Here is a 21,722-nt window from a genome sequence, read left to right on the forward strand (position 1 = left end):
TCAAGCATAGCAGATTAGAAAAAGATTTCTTTCTTTCTTTTAAAGCAGTCTTAAAATGGGACATCTGTGGAGAAGTTCATTCGCTGCACCTCCTCAGGCTGGGGAACACAGCCTCTGGGGAGGGGAGAAGGAGGACAGGAACTGGGTGGGATGGGAAGGGGAGAGGTGGGGCCAGGGGCGCTGAATGTGCAGTGAAACAGAGCAAGATCATGAGAAGGTCTATCTGTAAGTGCTTTAAGATAAGGTGCAGAAGCAGACCGCAACATGGCTAGTCCTGCTCTATGTACATATTCACAAGAATAAAAAATTCCAGCTAGTTCACATTTTCTCTTCCATTCTGAGGCATCCACGCCGCCATGCTGGCCTTGACCGCAGGCAATGCAGCACCTCCTCTGCCCCGGTGGCTGTTGGTCCTAGTGACGTCCTTGAACTTGAGGGAGCAGCCCTGGGAGATCCAGCAGGCTCTAGAGATACGCGTCTACCAATGGGCTGGAGTCCTGAGTTAAAGAAGCAGCTCCAGTCCTGGAGTTGGGACACAGCAATCAATGTTCTATTGTCAAGGCTTTTTTTTTTCCCCCCTTAGATTTGTCTAGAATAGGTGTCAGAAAGAAAAAACAAACAAACGAAACAACAAAACACAGCCAAGAAATGCCAACAACCACCAGGGCAAGCCAGAGGCTTAGCAGCTCTTGACGCGGGCCTGGGTGATATCTGACGTTTTCTTGATGACACTGGCCCGGGTCTCCCGGTCTGGCCGCGTGCCGCTGGCCGCCGCGGGGGGGAGGGAGGGAGGGAGGGGCAGGTCTGGGAACGGGGGCCAGGAGCTGTTGTAAGGCACGGGACAGCTCTCCTCTTTGATGGTGACCTGGAGGTCGGGCTTGTTGGAAGTCACGAAGGTGGCCATGCTGGGGAGCAGGTAGGTGCCGCGCGTGCCCATGTTGCTGAGGTACTGTTTGCCTTCGATGTTCCTCTTCCGCCAGTGGGGCCGGCCCTTCCAAAGAAAACAATTCAGATAATGTTTTTCCTTGCCCTCTTTTGAATAGCTTAAATTAAAAAAACAAAAACAAACAAAAAACCACACCCTGATGCTGTCACCTTTTCACCCCAGTGCTCCTACCCTGTAGGTCTTTTAATTTTACTTGGGGGTGGGGGAGGGGAGAGGCACACCTGGCAGTGCTCAGGGCTTACTTCTGACCCTCAGGGATCACTCTTGGTGGGCTCGAGGGACCCTATGGGATGTCAGGGATCGAACCCAGGTTGGTTGTGTGCGAGGCAAGCTCCCTACCTGCTCTAATAATTCTCTAGCCCCTTAATTTCTTGAGTCAAAAGACTCAAACATGTGTGGCAAGGTCCACTGAAATATATACCCAGCTGTTTGGACCCGATGGCTGATATCTGTTCCCTTAAGGAAAAAAAAAGTCAATTCCCATTGGCTATCTCCTAGAAACTGAGCAAAGACTATTCCATGAAGGCAGGAAAACAAGGCTCCAAGTGGGGTTCCGGTTCCCCTGGTACCGGTTCTGGTTCTGCCCAACCTGCTCATTAGATAGGTCACAGAACAGTTGCTTTGCTCTGGTGGCAACTAGGCGGCTCCCTGCTGGGCAAAACCCATCTTGAAGTCAACCTGCATTAGGGGGAGGCAAGTGATGTGGGACTGAAGGAAGGTCAACGCCCCTTGACTATCTCCAAAAGGAAATGGCTCAGAGCACCTGTGGGCTGAGCACTCGCTGGCCTTCAGGCTGGATCCGTCCAGGGGAGGAGCTGGAAGGGCTGGCCTTGCACAGACAGAGCCTCGGTGGGTGCGAGCATCCACACAGACTGTCTCTGGAGAACATCAAGGACTCAGAACGCTGGGGCACCCCTGAGTCAAACACCCCTGAGCCTGAGTCAGAAAGTAGCGGCTCTCTCCTCGCTCACCGGCCGGGCGGCAGGAATGCTTTCCTCATTACAGTCACTTCCTGCCATTGTGTGCGCGCAGCCTCTAAGGGGAGTGGGAAGTGGGCAGCGTGGCAGATGCTGGGCATAGGCAGATAGAAGTGACTCCAGGCAGAGACAAAGGGGCTCGTGCTGCTCAGCTCCGGCTGCTGTTTAGTTCTGGCCACTGCTTCTGGCCACTCAGGACATTCTATTTCTTCTGCTGAACTCGGCTGTTTATAGTGGTAAGAATATCAACATTTCCTGGCCGCGGCTTCGATTTCCTCTTTCCTGCCGGCACAGTCTCTCCACCTAACGCTCAGGGTGGACTCTCTTTCCTCCTCCCACTCTGTTCGCCAAAGCTTGATATTAGAACTTCAAACCCAAAGGGAGAAGAGTTTCAAAACTTTAAACCCAAAGGTACAACACATTTGACGTCCCTGCATATTTCACCACAGAGAGAGAGAGAGAGAGAGAGAGAGAGAGAGAGAGAGAGAACCCCAAAGTAAAACTCAGGCTCCTAACAAAAGGCACTAGGGGCCAGGAACGAAGATGGCTACCTCAGACGCTTTCCTACAACGTGTCTGGGGGCCAGCGGCTAGCACCTGGCTTACCTCAGTGCTCTCTTCATCACTGGGTACACTATCGGTGGTTTCACTTTCTGTTTAGAGAGAGAGAACACAAGAGTCATCATTCCTGCCATTCAGTCAGTGTAGAGGCTCAGGCAGTGTTTGAAAATGGTATCAACATTTAATTTCGCAAACCAGGTCATGACACTCACCCCTTCCAATCCCCTGCCTGGGGTCAAACCCTTGTACTTGGGAGATGATAGAATCGAGATGTCCACTCCCGAATCTTGGCCGTCATGGGAGGAGAGGTGTCTGAGTTGAGGGGAGCTCAGCTTATTGGCCCCCACTTCCCAAGACGGGGGGTCTGTCCCATGAGTTCTATCAAGTCTCTGCTCTCCATGCCCGGACTGCTCAGGTTCCATGAATGGGCCCTCTTCACTGTCACTCCACTGTACCTGCGATGAAGCTCTCTTCCAATCATATCAGCTAAGCTCATTTAAGTCCCAACACGAGTCTTTTGAGGTCCCTGCCATCCTATTCATTTTCATCCCTGACCGCCTGGGTTTCCTCTTTGGCCTGGGTAAAGGTGAGTGAACGGATTCCGGGGTGGCTGCCATGATCTTCACCACCCTCTCTGCTTTCTTGTGGGATCCCCTGCACCTGGGTGTGAGACTTCCGACAGAATTCACCAGGGAGGATATTTTGTGCTCCCCGAGGCTGAAGCCTCACTTGCGAGGAGACCCTAAGCCTTGCTGGCTTTGGGGAGCCCAGCCGCCATGTAGGGAAAGTTCCCGCTGACTAAGAACTCGGGGCTGCTTCCAGTCAAAGGCCAGCAAGAAACCAAGAGGGTGCTTCATCTTCCCGGCCCTCCACTGGACCACCTGGCACGAACTGCATTCTGCCCATGGTCCTAGGAGCATGGAAGCACATCCATCCCTCCCGATTCTCAGAGGGGACGCAACGTCTGAGCAGAGGACCCAGCTAAGGTGCATCTGAAACTCTGCCCCTCGGAAGCTATTGAGTAACACGTATGTGCTGAGCTAAGACACCAAGTGTGCGGTCATGCTCTTGGGCTTTTTTTGAGGGGGGGAGTAAGGGTGATTGATGGTGGAGGTGAGGAGGAGGAGACATTGGTCATGCCTGGCAGTGCTCAGGGAGTACTCCTGGCTCGACGCTGTGCAATCACTCCGGGTGGGGCTTGAGTGATTCTGTGGGATGCTGGAGAGTGAACTTGGCTTGGCCAAATGCAAGGCAAGCACTCTACCTGCTGTACGAGCTCTCTGGCCCCTGGGAGGTATGTGTGTGAGTGTGTGTATAAGTGTGTGTGTGTGTGTGTGTGTGTGGTGGGGGCATCTAGTTGCATCTAGATGCAAGCTGCATTTCCCAGGGGAGCAGGAATCAGCCACTCCCATGAAAAATTGGAGGAGATGTTGAAAGGGTCGCAAGCAGCAGACCGAGGAAATGCAGAGAAGCAAACAGAAAACCACCCTTCGGATCCCACCTCACGCAGCAACTCTGCTCCCCAGGGAACGCCTGCTGTGCCACCCTCGGGGAAACCTCAAGATGCCCCTTTCATTTCTCGGCTTGGTCTCCGCTGTGCCTCTGAAGCCAAGACTCCCCTCCTTCTGTGCAAGGCGAGCTCCTCACACTCCAGCTTATTCTCCATGAATACTGCCCTCTTCTGTTTCTCACCCAGGCAAGTGCAGTGGGAGCTGCAATTTCGGGGGGCTGGGGGGGGCGGCGGAGCAAGCAGCCAGGTTCTGGCACACTATGGCAAGGCAGGTTGCAGCGCTGGGAGGGACAGGAAGGCAGACCCTCGGGCAGGGTCAAGGGTAAGCCTCAGAACGGGAGTTTCCTTTCAGCACCCAGCTTTCAACTTCAGGGAGATCACATGGGACAAGAAAAGACACACATGTTCTTCTGTTTCCAGCTGATACAAGTGTTAGCTGCAGAGCATTGCTACTAAATTAAGATCCACTGTTCTTGCACAGTAGCAAACTGAGATCCTGTGTTTGTGAACGACAACCACCCACAGCCTTGCAGGCAAACAAGGCTCCTGCAGAAAAACCCGAGGCCCCTCTCTCAGGCAGAATAGGGATCTGCTCCAAATACGGCAGTGGGTACACTGGCCAGGTTCTTGTGCTTACATGGTATCACTTTACCACTGCCACTCTCAGGATCCAAATAATTTCTCTGTTTGCTTTTAGGGGGCAGGGGACCAGGCGATACCTGGATCTTGCCTGAACAGTGTTTGGGAGATATATGTAGCACGGGGATCAGACTTAGCTCACTTGCATGAAAACCGCCTGAGCTGCTGAGTTATGTCTCCAGCCTCTCAAGATTACTTCTATGACAAATTAGTTCCCTGCAGCTGCTACTTCCAGATCAATGTGACGGCAGAAATATCAACATGAGCTGTTTACATTTCATGTCCCTTCTAGATTATATTGGATTTGGATATTTATTTACTTTGAATACCAAGGGATAAAAAAGTTGCAGCGGGTTTACTAGCTCTTGAATCCGCTCAAAGTATTCATAGAGTAATAGTCGGCATGTGAGTAATGCGTTTCTCTTTCCAGCCTCAGTTTCCCTGGATAGACCAGGCTGAGAAGGAAGGAGGCCTGGATTCAATCATCATGAGACTCTTCTCCCTGAGAGAAGCTTCTAGGATGAAGGCAATTCTTCTGTTCACGTTCCATGCTCCATTTTCATTGTCAAATCATCTCAGGAACATTATGGGGAGAGACGCAAACGTTTTATGCATAAAGTCTCCCTGCACTCTGACATCCTGCTACATTTCTGGGGAAGAAAAGAACACAAAACTCTTCCTGCTCAACAAGTTTTATTAATAAGAATGACAAGGATGTCTTCCCCTTGATCATTTCCTCAATAATGTTCACTAGGAGGCTTATTAAAAGGTTCAGATCTCAAAGCCCTCTTAATCTCCAAAGCACTTTATCCTGCCCCACCCAGCAAGAACACAAGCTTGATAGGGTTTCTTAGACACTCAAAGTCTCTACTTCGAACTCACGGTCAACAGATCAGCTTCGCCCTCTCATTATAGCCAACCAAGCCTCTGTATTATGTTTTTCTCTCGAGTTAACTCTCTATCTTTCCCCCAAACACTATTGTGGCTCTTTTAAAAAGCAAAACCATCATCAACATCAAAACTCCCGATGTCCTACATCAATTAGGGGGCTACTTTATGGTATATCTCTCCCCTCAAAAGACTGCCAGTGTTTTCCAATACTGGTTCTGGTCGTGCCTCCACAATGCAAAAGTTTTACAAATTCATCTGCAATTTTATATTGTAGCAAAGAAATCAAATCAAGCACTTGCACTTACGGAAGCTGCCTCGTCTTGCTCACCATAATATTTAGACCATAGAGAGGACAGGCTTGCAAAACTGATTGTGGTTTCGTAATAAAACTGGGATTGTATTCAAATGACCAGTAGGAGGAAAAATACCAACAACAGCTTGCAAATACCAACCAGTTTTCCTAAACAAGTGAATGAAAGTGGCTTGAGGAGGTGGAAATTCGGCTGAACAGAACAAAGGAACCCTGCCATGACCCAGTAAACAGGCTGAACCTGAAGTAAGAGGGTGTGGAGAAGGGAGAATACAACCCCCAAAAGATGCCTCTCCTCTCTTCGCAGAAGGCCATCAACTTCCTGACAGACTTAAGCCAGCCTCACTCAGTAACGCAAACATTTTTTCATGAGTCCATAAGCTCTAGAAAAGGAGCATGATGAATCATTTTGGCTCTCTCCAATTAGCCTCCTTCCAAGAGGTTCTGGAGAATTCAGACAATGAAAACAACAGAAAGAACTGAAGTCCAGGCCGAAAAGCCAGGCTCCAACAAAACCTCCCCCAGCCGGCCAGCCTGGCACCAAACCCTGCCTTTCAAATCTATGCAAATGTCCTGAAAAGGCTAATGAAATTTTCATGTCTCTCTCCACGGACCAGCTGTTCCTGCAATTCTTCCGTTGAAGCGAAATGCCACTGCTGACAGACATGCAGGAAGAGGCCTTTCTAGAACCCCCTAGAAGATTCCAAAAGTCCTTTCTCAACACATGAACATAGAAGTCTATTCAAAAGCTCCAGCCCCTAGGAAAATCCCCAGATGGAGGTCACGACGCCAGGAGGAGCTTTGATATGAAAGAAAGTCCTATTTTGCACGGGAGGTATGCAAAGACAAGCAAAGGAGCTTCAAGTTTCAGGCGTCAGTGATGTCAGGGTGAAAATGAAGGCTTGGCCGTTCATTCTGCTCTGCCTCTCCTGGTGGGTTTCTGACTTCAGGGACACAATTGGGTTATGAGTGGCAGTGGTCCGGGCAGTACTGAAGTGAAGTGAGGGGTAGGACGAGGCCTTCCACAGCCGCTCCCTGGGGGGCCAATGTACTAACTGTTCATCCCTGGAAACACATTAGCCCGAGAATCCTGATTTGTTGGGGTTTTGGAGGTGGTGGTGGGGAGGGTTGGGTGGTGCTGCCGGCCTACTCCCAGCTCAGGGAGCACTTCTGGCGGTGCTTGGGGGAGCCCATGTTCGGTGCCAAAGATTAAGCTGACATCAGCTGTGTGCAAGGCAAATGCCTTTACCCCTGCACTGAGAGTCCTTGTTTTGAAAGCAAGAAAAAGTGACAGCATCCAGGCAGACGGGGTTACTCTGATGATAACTAAAGAAGTCAATGAGGCCTAGCAGAGAACACAGTTCCCGGGGCACCATAAACGCGCACCCTAATTTCATTATTGCCAGGAAAGAGCTGAGAGCAGCTGGCACTGAGGTGTACGATCAATGGAAAACTGAGGACAAACGTGTCCCCTTCCACAGGTTAGGAGCTTTGGCTGGCCACACTTTCCTCTGATTCTCTTTTAGGTGCCCTGCACTCAGAGACCACGCTGCGACGTGAAATAAGAACAGAGCCTGGGAGATGTCACTCAGGTGGTGCTGGAGGACCAGATTTCTGAGAGGCAGAAAGTAGACTGGGGGCGGCAGGGGTTGCGGGTAGCAGGAATGGGGAGGCAACATTTAATCGGTACCAGTCTTAGGCTGGCAAGTTTTACAGTGGATGGTGGTGGCACCTGCATAACAATGCTGGCATCTATTGACATGGCTAAAATGTAGCTTTTTTGTCATGGGAATTTTACTGCCATAAGCCTATACATCTAAAATGGCGGGGTTCGGTGTTCGCCATTTTATGGAACCTTTAAACAGGTATGAACTTGGTGGCTCAGGAAAAAAAAATGTGTTTTGAACTTGAAACAGCGGGAACGCCTGGGAAGTCTCAGCCGGGGCCAGTGCCGGCTCGAGCTCCGCTGAGATTCGACTTGGGTGACCATGCCTTTGCACAGCCGCTTTGCTGCTGAATGACCAGGATCCAGAGCCAGCTATATGACTTGGGGTCCCAGCGAGTGCTTGCAGCCATGTCTCCAGACTGTGAACTAAGCTTTTGCTCTATGCTGCTCCAGGAAGGGAATGATTCAATTTCCAACTTAAATCTCCCTGGACTTACTTACTAAAATACAGAAATCCTAAACCACGCGGCCACAGTAGCAGTAGTGGCTTCGAGACTTTATATCTCTTCATTCCCATCAGTGAAAAACTAATTATCAAATGTTCCCCTGTCACTAGGGCCGTATTCTTGGGGGATAAATTCCAACAAGAATAGTGAGTTCTGTGTTGAAACTCCAACAACAATAGTGAGTTTTGTGTTGAAATATGGAATGTAATCAAGGTAAAGAGAAAAGAAAGTGAAATTTATCAGTTATGCGAGGGGGGGTGTTGGGTGGTGGGGGTGGGAGGTATACTGGGTTTTTTTTTTTTTTGGTGGTGGAATATGGGCACTAGTGAAAGGGCGGGTGTTTGAGCATTGTATAACTGAGACATAAGCCTGAGAATTTTGTAACTTTCCACATGGTGATTCAATAAAATAAATTAAAAAATAAAATAAAATAAAATAAAATGGCGGGGTTCAGGAAATAGGCCGTTAGTTCCGTGACTCACTGATTCACAAGTAGCCTGCCCTCTGAATCAACCTCATTTCCATGCTGCATCTGTGCCAGTCTCTGGGATGGCGGCCGAGTTGAAGGGCACTCCAGCTGGCAGCAAATAAAGGCCATGGGGAAAGACTCTGGAGTCACTTAGAGTTGACTGTGGTTACTGATGAGAGGGCTTTCTCGTTTCAATATTTGCAAGCCCACAACATTTGCCTCAGAATTTATAGTTCTTAATTAAGATCGAGTCGTCCCCTCTCCCTCCCCTCCAAATTAAATCAGAGGCTGGAAGATGAAGTCATGTGAGTGGGCAAAGGAGTCATCACTTTATGCTGTGAGGAAGAACCGACAGAATCTGGTTCTGATCCTGTGACTGTCTGGACCAGTTCCTGCAAGCACGTGGCCATCCCGGGGGAATTAGAAATGGGACCAGTTGCCCAGTCCAATTAGAAGCTGAAGTAAATTGAAAACGAAGAGCCACAGAGGAGGCAGGGACGGGGGTGATTCTAAGGTCCTGCCAGCTTGGTTCCACTGAGGTCCCATTAAGAGCATCCGTTCACACTGCTAATAACTGGCGTGCATAAAATAAAACCCAAGAGAGGTCATTATTTGTTATCATGCCCGATAAGGATTACGGGCGATCAAGTCCAAGAGTGCCGGGACCATGTCTTCTGAGGACTAAAACGCCTGGGAAGAGGTTGGCTGAGAAAATTAAAACAAAATGAATCGGGTAGGAGTGACTCCCGGGCAGAGCTGAGGTTCTCTGCTATTGGTGAACCAGGTGACCGCCGACTTCAGGGCTGCCCCGCTTGTCCCCTGCCCTTACCTGCGTAGGAAGACACAGGGGAAATCTGCAGCGGGTACAGCTCACTCAGGCTGACCGGCTGCTCGTCACTCTCAGTGGTCACCTCGACGACTTGGCAGATGTCTGGCGGGTTGGTGACAATCTCCTGGTCCTCAATGCTGCTTTCCAGATGCGACTGTCCTACAACTTCAAAGGGAAAAGCCATCACAAGGAGCAACTTCACACCCTCACATGTACAAGCTGCAGAAAAAAAGAACGAGCTTTTTTTTTTCCTTGAACGAGCTTTTCTTGTCAGACCTCTGCCGGCCACTTGGGCAACCAGAGCACAAGCCCACACTCTGGACTGTGTCCACGCACGTGTCCAGGGTGCTGACATGTGGCCAGGGCCAGCCTCAAACCAGCCACGGCTGTCGCGGCAGATACACTGAGCTCATGGGCAAGCGGCTGCGCTCATTTTCTGGGTCCTGAGGTTCAGAAAGGCATCATCAAAGCTTCAGGAGGAGGACAGGTCACCCCTTCTGCCCCCTGTGCATTTTCCAGCTGTGGGGTGCTCTGTGCAAACTCCCACCCATCTTCCTGTTCTTGCAGACGCAGCCCCTGGGAATATCAGAAAAACGGGGCAGAACGGTTTCTCAGCACTGGAGCGCCGTGGTCACACCCCTTTTCTGGGACATGGATAAGATGAATTCTCATCACCTCGTCTCTAAATCCTGGCTTTTCTGTTGTGGTTGTTTTCTGGGGGGCTACACTGTGTGCGGCTCAGGGGCTACCCTCCGTTTAGTGCTCAAGAGTTGCTCTGACTGGTTCTCAACTAGGGGAAAACTTCGGTGCCAAAGAGCCAACCCAGGAATGTCTTCCCGCAAAAATGCCCATGGAGCTACCTGCCCCGCCCTCTTGCCCCTCTCTTTAAATAAATTATTATTATACACTTTAGTCTGGGATCCTTGTGAAGGCCCAGGAGAGAGCGGGTGGCCTAAATTCCTCCAGTGGTCACGTCCTGCCACACTCCAGAACAACATCATTGATACTGAATATAGACCCTGATAACGATCTCTGCATCTGCTCAGGCTGCCTCCGTTCCACTCACGTTCCTTTGTGGCCATGTCTGTGTGTCTTTCATCCCGTTTCACCTGCTTCCAGGTCAACTGCTCCACTCGCATTCATCACCATAAAGACCCTTGACTCTTTTACAAGCACTCTTCGGGGCTCTCTCCCCTCACACCCGCTCATCTGTTCCCTACTTCTGTCACTCTTTGCCATTTCAAGGTTGCTGCATAAAAGGAGTCACACGGGACTGCTTGGAGGCTGGTGCGAGTCGAGTCCCTGGAGAGTCACCCACTGCCGGGTTACAATGGCGCAGCGTCTAACACACCCCACTCTGTACCCACATCCCCGGGGAGGACTCCCGGGCAAGTCTGTTCATAGGTGCTGCCAACACCACTCACACACAGGTTGCGGGGAAACCCTTTCATTTGATCAGGGGTACAACTTCGATAAGAACCGCAAATGTTGAGGTGAAAAGTTTCTAAAGAGACTGATTCCATGCGCGGGAGTATTTCTACAAAATTATCTTTCATTAGTAAGCAGAAGCAGAGGAATGAATGTTCAACTCCCCACCAGCTCCTGGGCATGCAGGAGCTTAAGGTCCCTGCAGGGTGCTGCAGATAGGACGTGACCCTCGGGTCCAGAGAGGTGCTGACGGTCAGGGCCATCCCTTCCTCTCCGGGAAGCCTGGCTTGGGGGGAAATTCAGGACTCCTGGGGGAGGCAATCTGGCTGTGGGTGTCTCTTCCATTGACCCCTGGCAGGTTCAGACCCCTGGGCTGTGTTGTCAGAAGTCACTTGTTCTGGACAGGACAGAGGCTCCTGCTGGGTTTCAGATGTCATGGCCAGCCTGAGGCTTGGTATCTGCCCCGGAGAGGCACCTTGGCACCCATACAAGGTGCTGGGGAGTCCCTCAGCTCAGTGGCAGGAGCACTGCTCCGGGAGGAGTCCTGACTCAGGCCGCCCCCACCGGGGCTCCTGGTTCATCTGGCTTCAGGAGAGCACCTCCCAGGTGCCCAGGCTGTGCCCTGGCACGCGGGTCGGGCTGAGGAGAGACGTGAATGATGCCATCCGGTACCTGTTTGTAGGGCACCTGTCTCTTGTGGGGTCAACCACATTAGGTGCAGCCGAGTCGCTCTGCAAAATGCCTCGGCCTGGTCTGACAGAAACATCGACTAAAATGTGTGTCCTAGAGGCTTCAAGAACTGGAGCTCTCTCAGAGTATGCGGGGTGGGTTTGGGGGAGAAGGGATGAAAAGGAAGGTCCCAGGGGGAGTGACCAGGCATTCACTCTGCAGCCTGGGCGGCTTCTCCAGACCAAGAGGGCTCAGGGCGGGGGGAGGGCTCCTCCCAGACACCCCTCAAACTACAGCTGTGCAGGTCCTTTCCCAAGGACTCAGAGCTTTGGTTATAGTATAACCCAGAGGCACGAGAAAGCCCTGGAGTCTTTCTCAGGAAAACCCAGTCCCTACCCACTCGGGACTTCGTCACCTCCCCAATCTGCATCTCTGTTTCCCCTTAACCAACAAAAGCGATTTGGGGTGGAAGTGGATAAATAAGGTGACTTGATGTTACTCTAACATCTAGCTATTTACTTCCTATCAATAACAATGCTTATTTGTTAAATCCACAAAATATATGTCTTGTTTGTGGGTCACACCTGACGGTGCTCAGGGCTTACTCCTGACTCTGTGCTCAGAGATCACTTCTGGAAGAGGTTTGGGGACTAGATGGAGTGGCCAGGGACCGAACCAGTCTGCCTCATGCAAGGCAAGTGTCCTACCCACTGCACTATCTCTCTGGCTCCCCCTAAAATATTCTTGTTTTCATCTTGGGGCCACACCCAGCACAGAGGACCAGAACCTTTCCTGTCTGGGCTTTCAGGAGAAGGCATGCAAGTACAACTTCCCAGTTGATATGACAGAAGAGGGAGTAAAGCGATTCACCAAGAGACGGTCCACAGGAGCGCTAGAGGCTCGTCATATCATGCCAAGTCCTCCCTTTCCCTGCCCATGTCCTCCTAGAGAAGCCATCCAGGGCACGAGGCAGATGCCTTGGATACAGGCTTCAAATGAACAGTTTCCTTTCTCCTGGGATAAAGCCCCAAGAGAGAATGGCTGGGTCAGGTAATAATGGCGTGTTTACTTTTACAATGAGCTGCCAACAACTGCCCAGAATAGCTATTCCATTTTATATTCCCACCAAAACTGGATAAATGATCTAACATATATCTTTGCACCAGCCTTTGGTGTTGTCTCTATTTTTTCCCCCCACTTTAGCCATTCTGATAAGTGTGCACTTACAGAGAATTGTGATTTTAAATTTGAATTACTGAAACGCTCTGTCCTATTTATTTTGATTGATTGATTGTAGGGAGCCACCTTTATCTTCTTCAGTGTTTTCACATTGAAATGAAAGATTATCAAGTATACTTGATTTTAGTTCTTTGTTTATAATCAATTCCAGTAATCAATCTTTCTATTCTCAAGTCAAGAAAATATTTAAAACTATACATACATTGTGTGTGTGTTTGTGTGTAGAGAAAGAGATCGAAAAAAAAATACCTTTGGAGACACAGACAGAGTTCAGGGTTAAGGCACTGCCTTGCTTACGGCTGTCCCAGGTTTGATCCCTGGTACTGTAAACAGTTCCCCTGAGTACTTTCAGGAGTGACCTCCCAGCACAGAGCCAGGAGGAAGCCCTGAGCACCACTGGATGTGGCCCAAACCTTTCCCAACTCCACAATACCTTTCTAGAATGCTTCCTTATCTTGCAACTTGTCTGCCCTAGTTTTAAACACAGCTGATCTCTGTTGGCTGCTGGCTGGATAAAATCGACCTCAACTGAAACCAATCAACAAACGGGAAGAACACTGGTTGCCCCAAGCACCTCAAAACACTGTATAGCCTATTCATGACTGTCAGCATTACTTTACAATCCCACCCCGTAAGAATGAGAGGAGACCACCTCTATCCTCTTAGGTGGGAAGCAGGCCAGAGTAGTGAAGTGGCTCGTCTGGGCTGTGTGCAGAGTTCAGAGTGCTGATATTTCCTCTCTCAACCATGGATGCTCAGGGCGGGCAGCCAGGAGCCACCGTCCAGTCTCCTGGGTAAGGTAGCCATGGCGAACAGGCCCCTTTGAGTAGTTAAACTACTTCGAGCAAACTGCTCAAAGTTAAGCTGCTCGAAGTAGTTAACTGCTTGAGTGTCTTGTTTTGTTTTGTTTCTAAAGGCTTTCCTCTTTGGTTTTATTTTAAAAAAAACTTTTTTTTGAAGGAGAGGGGAAATGCAATGACTAACACAATGTGAGGTGAATAATATCTGACTCTACTCAGAGAAGGTTTTTGGGTGGAATGAGAATAAAGGGGTTCTCGAGGAAAGAAGAGGAAAAGGTATGAATGAGGCTGGGGAAAGGCCTCTGAGGCAATGAAGGGTGACAGGGGCCCAGGATACAAATAGACGAGAAGTTGGAGGCTGTTACACGCTACATAGCAGTCAACTCCCAAATTCTTACTTTGCCCTTGAACGCTCTATGAGAGCATCAATTACGCAGCTCAGCAGACACAGGCCAGGCTGACGCTCACCTCCCCTGCAGCGACTTCTGCCTTTCTCCCAAGTGGGGGAAAGGCAGGAAAATAAGATATGCCTGTCCTAGCCCAACTCCTAAGAAGAGGTGGTGGTGAAGACAGAAATGTGTGTGTGCGTGCGCACGCGCGTGTGCACTCTTAAAACAGGTTAAAGGGAGCTGGAGTGATAGTACAGCGGGGAGGGCATTTGCCTTGCACACGGCAGACCCGGTTTTGATCCTTGGCATCCCGTATGGTTCCCTAAGCAGCACCAGGAGGAATTCCTGAGTGCAGAGCCAGGAGTAACCCCTGAGTAATGTTGGGTGTGACCCCAAAAGTCAAAAAGAATTTTTTTTAAGAGTTAAAAAAAAAAGAGCAGTTAAAGTCTTCGACAAAGCCTTAGATGAATGTGCAGAAGTGTCAGCCTCTTTAACTTCCAATACTCTAAAATTAATTTCTCTTTTGCAAGGTCATTCCAAACAGACAGCAAGCTTGCTAGGAGCATAAACAATGGCAGTAGTTCAAGCATCCTTCTAAATCTGTCTCTTTGTTCTGACCAGGAATGCTTTCTCTCCTTGGTATTTCCTGTAATACCCAGCTCAGTTATGCAACTAACAAAAGATCTACCTCACACCTACTTTGTACTGGGCACTGCTGTCCAGTTCTCGGAGGGACAGAGAGACATCACCCTGGGCAAGGCCCTGGCTTCGGGCCAACACACGAGAACCCAGAGAGTAAGTTTAGGGCAGGAGTAAGAAGGAGGGAGCAAGACAGCAAAGATAAGAGTTGGGATAACGGAATCATTTTTTTTTTCCAATTTGAGAACCTTGAAGGTTTCAATCAGGTGCTGACACGGGGGGGGGGGGCGCGTTGAGGAGTATGAGGCAGTTCTCAGAATGCCTCAGGATTGGCAGGGGGTGTCCACTGCCAATGAATCACCCCAAAACAACTCAACTTCTCTTTCCCAGGTGATGTTCACTCACCATCCCCATTGTTTTGTCCCATCAACCTTGTGCAAACTGGTGAGTTTCTGCCTCGCGCTTTGAACTAATGCTGCTCATTCACTAACGCTGCTCATTCATGCCCGCCTCTGGTTCTCAGGCATCCTTGCCATCCAAATCAGAGATCTGTACTTTGAGTCTCAGCAGCACGGCAGCCCCGAGGAGCTGCGTGCCCTCCCCCACCCACGGGGCCCCATCCTCGGCCAACACCCTTAGGGAATCCAGGATGATTACAAACTCCAAGGTGACCACCAATGTCTTGTGGGAAATGTCAAGACTATCAGAGGCCTTTTCCTGTCTGATGTGACACTGCTATAGCACACTGGAGCTGCAAGAAGCTGGGAGGAAACATTTGGGGGTGATACACACTCTATGTCTTGAGTATGTTGGTGCTGACCCAACTGCGTGGACCTATATTTTTTTCTTTTTGGGTCACACCTGGTGATGCACAGGGGTTACTCCTGGCTCTGCACTCAGGAATCACTCCTGGCAGTGCTCAGGGGACCATATGGGATGCTGGGAATCGAATCCGGGTCTCCCGCGTGCAAGGCAAACGCCCTACCCGCTGTGCTATTGCTCCAGCCCCTGCATGCACCTATTAAAATTCACAGACTGAGGGGCGAAAAGGTAGTATGGGGCCGAGATCCCTGCCACTGCACAATCCCCTTTGACATCACACGGTGTGGCCCCAGAGGTCCCTCGCACCCTCAGGCAACTGCTATTTGGCCAAGGACCTCGCCAGGATCCCTCATCCCCACCTGCCTCCCGAGTGCTGCCTAGGAGGGGCCCCGCCAAGAGTAAAACCCATTAGCCTGCACACCGCACCTAAAAGGGGCTCGTCTTGACCTACTTCAATGAAGGTGCTGCCTGAAGACAGGAAAGTGAATGGGCAGGCTCAAGTGAACGCCCCGAGTGCTGGACAAAAGGAGAGGAAAAGAAGTCTTTGCTTCTCAGGCGCCAGAGTGGATTCCCAGGCTCGACGATCTTCTCTCTTAGCTCATACACCCTGTTCTTTCTTTCTTTGATCTTTTAGGCTTGGGGGTCATCTCCCAGACAGCTCTGCACTCAGGGATCACTGCTGGTGGAGCTCAGGAAGAGGATAAGAGATGCCAGGGATCGAACCCAGTCAGCTGCGTGCCAGGCAGACGCCTCACTCTCCAGCCCCAACGTTCTGCCTCAGAAAACAAGGACCCTTCCTCTCCATCAGCACATCTCCTAGGTTCCCCGAGGAATTGACAACTCCTAACTCACAAACCCTGTAGAAAGGCAGGGAGCCCCAGTCTGGGAGACGCCTCCCCAACTCCGCTCTGCCTCTGCTGCCCTTCTTCGCTGCCCCCTGCCACGTGAGCTGTCTTTCCCCGAACCACCAACTGCTGTTCCGGGCGCAGAGTGAGATGGACCAGCCACATCTACTCCTGAGCTGCAGAGCTGTGGTTTAGCGATGGCCACTGTCAGCAGCCCGAGAACGCATTCACCACTGACCACCAGCCTCTGCTCCCCTGGCCACAGACGCACTGCATGACCCCATGCCGAGGAACAGCAGACGCGCCCCGTTTCAGGGGCAAAGCATCAGGGAGGGTCAAGGCTGGCTCAAGGCCAGCCTGCCAGAAAATTGAAAATCCAGGATTCCAAGGTAGATTTCGGGGCCCCTCAGCTCGCCTCGGAGGTGCTTGGCAATAAGCTCTCCTCAACGGCAAGAGTTAATGAAGTCTGGGACTGGGGCATGATTCTTGCATGTACGAGGCCCCGAGTTGGATCCCAGGCACTGCTACGCCCTCCCCTCCACACATTCAGGAGGTCCCGACGGGCCCTGGCACTACTGGGCCTAAGAAGCACTGCAGAGCCAGGTTGAGCACTGAGCCTGTTTGGCTGAGTATTACTGCAAGTGGCTCCAGGGCCCCCTGAGCATGCTTGGGGGGGGAGGACAACCCCCCCATCAAAAAAAAATAATAATGTAGTTGAAAAAGATAACTTCTGGCTTTTTCAGGACTAAAGCTTTCAAATCTCACCTTAACAAGACACTGGGCTCATATGCAGCAGCATATGACCCCTGGGATATTGCAAGGTTCAGGCATCACTCCAGGAAAGGGTCCGGGGACCATGTGCAGGGCCGGGGACTGAACCGGGGCTGGATGAATGCAAGGCAAGTACGTACCAACCTCCTGAACTATCTCTCTGGCCCTAATTTTTTTTTTTTAAACAGTTGTTGCTTGAGTGCCAAGGAACTACTCCAATGATTAAAGGAGCCCAAACCCACTAAGCATATCTGAGGTTATGGCAGCACATCAGGAAAAGTCGCCCACGGGAATATAACAGTATCTAGATCTAGTTGCTGAGGATGAAGGCAGAATTATCTATGGCTAAGGGCTGATGAACCTGCCTGATTCCTTAAAAGGCTGTTCTGACGTTTTGGAAATGGTGAGTTGCAAGGAAGGCTCCACCTTGTCTCCTGCCCCCAGAGAAAGTTCCTAAGAGGGGACTGAAAACACAAAGGCCTTTGGAAGGGGGATGGGTCCACAATGGTGAAAAAAGTCAAACCCCAGAGAGGCCAGTGAATCAGCAAGGCTCAGGGAGCACCCAAGTCAAGAACAAAGCTTAATGGCAAAGCACATTGGTGGAGGTCATCTCTTCTTGATTCTTCCTGAAATTTCAAAACCAGGGGCTGGAGAGGTAGTGCTTGCCTTGCATGGCGCCAACCCTGGTTTGATGCTCAGCCAGCTAGGTGTTACGACCCCCTTCCCCCCACGACCCTGCCGGCCCCACTAGTTCGGGTAAAGGCTATTTTTAATTTTTCTATCTTTGGGCTTTGGAAGCACTGGCAGGGATGGAACCTGGGCTCCCCTGTACAGAGCACATGCCCCCCCCCCCCAGCCTCTAAAGTGACCTTTCTTACTCAAATGCCATTTTTTTTTGGTGACTTTGAGAATCATATAGTTATAATTCTACCCCTTCTGACCACACAGTGGTTTTCTGGACTCGGGTGACGTGTGCAGCAATGTGGTGAGGTTGGAAAGCTCTTCGGTATCGTTTTCATTTTATATTGGAGGAAATGAAGACGCAGAGAGGGCAGGGGCTGGGTGCAACATCGTGTGGCAAACAAACATGCAGAACTTGGCTATGCAAGTCCTTTTTAACTGCTAATCTGGTTCTTTTCTCTCCTCTGAACTTAAATACAGGAGTGATCTGAGGTTGAAGGCTCAAGGTGCTGGGTGTGGGTGAATGTGGTGGATATGACACCAGGAATCAAACTCTGGGTCTCACCCTTGGGCTCTCTCCCTGACCCTTCTTTTTGCTGTTTTGGGTTTTTTTTTTCTTGTTTCTGTGTTGGGGGCTACCCTCAGTGATGCCCAGAGATCACTCTCTGGCACTGCCGGGGGACCATACACAGTGCCAGGAATTAAGCCAGGGTCTCATGCACAAGGCAAGTGCCATAACCTCTGTAGTTTCTCTCTGTGCCCCTGTTTTAAAATGTCTGTGGTTTGGCTTGGGTGCCCAGAGCACCAGTGAGAGAGAGTCACTTTGCGAGGTTAATAATTTCAAAGTTCATGAAGCTGAATTTGTAGTGAGGTGCAGGGGGGAAGCAGGACACATCTGGGGCGCCTTCACCCCAAGAGAAAACAGCCTGGCCTGTCCTAGGGCCACCCTAACATCATGGTGAATCCCGGTGGCTGAGGCCCCAGTGGGGTGGCTGCATTGAATCCCTAAGTTGTGACTCTGTCTCTGGTCTGTAACTTCTCCGCTCCCTGCTGATGTTCAGGTTTCTAACACTTGGCGAGGAAGAGCCGCTCAGGTCTACTTCAGTTGCAGCTCGTCAAATTTAGAAGTAACATAGAGACACACACGCATGCACATGCGGTGTTGGGGGCCACCCCATCAAAACATAATCTATTTTAGATTATTTTCTGATTGCTAAATGCCAGCGACTAGGGCTGCCGGGCTTCCTTGAGGGATCTGAATGGCACCCTTTGTGTGGGAGTGATCTTTGCCTCACTGAAAGGCAGAGGGCTTAACTTACATCAGATAACACAAAGGAGAGCTAACGCAATGCTGGGGTTCTGGGTCCGCACCTGCAGACTTTCTACTCGGCCCATTTCAAGGGGGCTCAGTAACAGCGCTGCCTGCCCAGGCAACCTGCCAAAGGAGGAATGCCAAAACTGTTTAACGTGCTTCTGAGAACAGAAGTCACCCCACACGACAGGACTCAATGCTCGGGGAAAGTGAAAATAAAAATCATGAGTTTTTTTTTTAGTTTTTTTTTTTTTTTAAAGAAAAAGCAGACTAAGTCCTTGAGCAAACCCTAATCAGCAGGTTCTTGTTGTTGGTTTCCTCCACGGAATGTGGAACTGGGCCATGTCTGTGCCCCAATCCGACTCCTGCTCACAGAATTGCATCTGGGTTCCTGAAGTGCTGAACTGGGGCCTTCTGCCATAGAGGAGGGATGGAAGATGGACAGAAGACTGAAGGACTTGAACTGTGGAGTTGTGACCCTTCCCTCTGGGGCCAAGAGCTAGTGAGGCCTGAGGCCTGGAAGCACATCCCACTGTTATACAAATAAGGACAGACCAGGACATAGCCCTTGACAGGCTCGTGTGTGTGTGTGTGTGTGTGTGTGTGTCTGTGTGTGTGTGTGTTTGTGTGTGTGTGTGTTCCTGCTGTGAACTGTTGCAAGAATAAAAAGTCAAACAAAGTGGCAATCCAGCAAGCGTTCATCTGTTGGGAAGGGTACAAAAGCTGCTGACAAAACAGCCCCCCCCCCCCCCCCCCGTCTGGAATCACAATGGACAGGGTGGCTGCCCTTCATTGGTTGAAGTGACTGATTTTTCATTCTCAGGCAGCACTAAAATCTAACATGTTAAGGACTCATTTTAGCAATCCATTGTGACCTTGTAAACAAAATGCTTATAAAAGAATGAAAACACCTCAAAGCTTTCATCCTGTGCCTAACTCCGAAACTGAAATGAAATCTGGGCTTAGAAACAAATGAATGCAAGGAATGGTGTCTTCTGTAAATCAAGAACCTCCTAAAGGTAAGAGAGACTGAAAGAGAATCTCCCAAATGGAAAGGAACTTGGACGCTGCAAGTTTTTATCCACGAATCACAAGACTGAGATGACTCATTAGTGGTAGCTTGGGAGAGCACAGACAAAAGTTCTGAGAACATTAAAATCTGAGAAATGCTACTGTAAGTGAAAACCAGTCCACCCATTTCTTTAAAATACTTGCATAATTCCACTCATATACCATGATCTACTTCATAAGGGTCACTAATTAGAAAAAAAAAAAGAGATACAAACCCATCTTATTGCTATCCATAGCATTTTATTATTAAGTCAAAGACAAGATTCATTTAACTCATCAGATGAGCCTTGGAGCCCACCTGGCACTCATCTTTACCCCAGAGGTGATGACTCATTAAACTAGTACCTACCTCCTATAGAACCAATCATACCAAATGCCAAAGCATAGGTAACAGTACTGGGAATTTACATTTTGAAGCCCTAGCTTTAACCTAAAGCCCTATTCTTGGACATTTCAGTGGTTTAGAGGTGAGGTAACTATGTTCATCAAAACCAGGAGTCAGGGGCCGGAGTGACAGTACATCAGGGAGGGTGTTTGCCTTGCATGCAGCTGACCTGGGTTTGATCCCTAGCATCCCATATGGTCCCCTGAGCACTGCCAGGAGTAACTCCTGAGCACGGCCGGTGTGACCCAAAAAGAAAAAAAAGATCAACTAGGAGTCAATACTACAGTAACCATGTGACCCTTTAACTATGTAAATTTAAATTTACATAATAAATTTATCAATTTACTATGTAATTATAATAAATTGATAAATTGATTAAAAAAAGAAAGAAGTTTGCAGGGCTGAAGAAATAGTACAACAAGTAAGAAGCCTGCCTTGCACACGGTGACATGGGTTTGATCTTTGACACCCCATCTAGTTCCATGAGCCCTGCCAGGAGGAATCCGTCAGCAATGGCTTTGTAAATCATGGCACCTCAATAAAATAAATAATAAATCTTTTAAAAAGTCCTCTGGTATTCTGACTGTTGGGCATTTTATCTGAGGCTGAATTCACTTCCTCCATGAAGCAGAACTCCAAATACCCACCAGCTCAATCAAAATAACCTGAATTTTAGAAAATAAAAAAAGTATAATGTGGAGGGGTGGGGTGCCTGCCTTACGTGTAGTCCACCCACGTTAGAGCTCTAGCACCCCATGTGGTCCCCCAGTCCCTGTCAGGAGTAAACCCAGAACGCAGAGCCAGATGTGGCCCAAAAACCAAAAAGAAAAAAAAAAAAAGAAAAGGTGTCTGGTTGTTGCGCCCAATATCGGCCTCAGGGGCCTGCCTGGCTGGGGCTTTGAGCTGCGGCTGCTGAGGCAGGGAAGTTCCACTGTCCAGCCAGAGAGCAGGAAGCCGGAAGGAAGGCGGCCTGGGCTGCTGGCCACGCTGCCTGGGATGTGAGAAGAGCCTGCACTCAGGCCCTCTCCATTCCTGACGGACCGCAGGGAAGACTGCAGCTGTGCTCAGGGGCGCCCTGGCCAGCCCAGAGGCACAGCGGGTCCCCGGCCACACACGCATCTCAGTTCTCTGCCAAAGACCTTGCCCTCCGCAGAGTCCTGCACCCATGCTCTGCTTCAGAATCCCCAGGCCCAAGAGACAACCGCAGAGATGGGGACCTGGACCAGCCCGGGTAACGGCCTCCAGTTGAGACTCAGCTGAACGTCCAGTGCGAGGTCCACTCTGCAGCTCTGTGGGCACTCTCTGTGCCAGGCCACCATCGGAGCACCCACAGTTTACAAAATGCAGCCATAGCTCACACACCAGGAG

General features: G+C 50.0%; 1 protein-coding gene across 1 annotated transcript in view; it reads right to left on the reverse strand.

Annotated features, from left to right (window-relative positions):
* The window catches only part of IRF2 (interferon regulatory factor 2), an 88,133-nt gene that overhangs the window by 375 nt on the left and 66,036 nt on the right, over positions 1 to 21,722 (reverse strand). The window contains exons 7-9 of the mRNA XM_004610361.2: positions 9,304 to 9,468; positions 2,529 to 2,575; positions 1 to 991 (exon numbers count right to left, since the gene is read on the reverse strand). The exon at positions 1 to 991 is cut by the window's left edge and continues 375 nt beyond it. Of these exons, the coding sequence (XP_004610418.1) occupies positions 680 to 991; positions 2,529 to 2,575; positions 9,304 to 9,468 (524 nt within the window). The 3' untranslated portion in view covers positions 1 to 679. The remainder of the gene's footprint in view (positions 992 to 2,528; positions 2,576 to 9,303; positions 9,469 to 21,722) is intronic.

This window comes from Sorex araneus, chromosome 1, assembly GCF_027595985.1.
Source record: "Sorex araneus isolate mSorAra2 chromosome 1, mSorAra2.pri, whole genome shotgun sequence".
Lineage (NCBI taxonomy): Eukaryota > Metazoa > Chordata > Mammalia > Eulipotyphla > Soricidae > Sorex > Sorex araneus.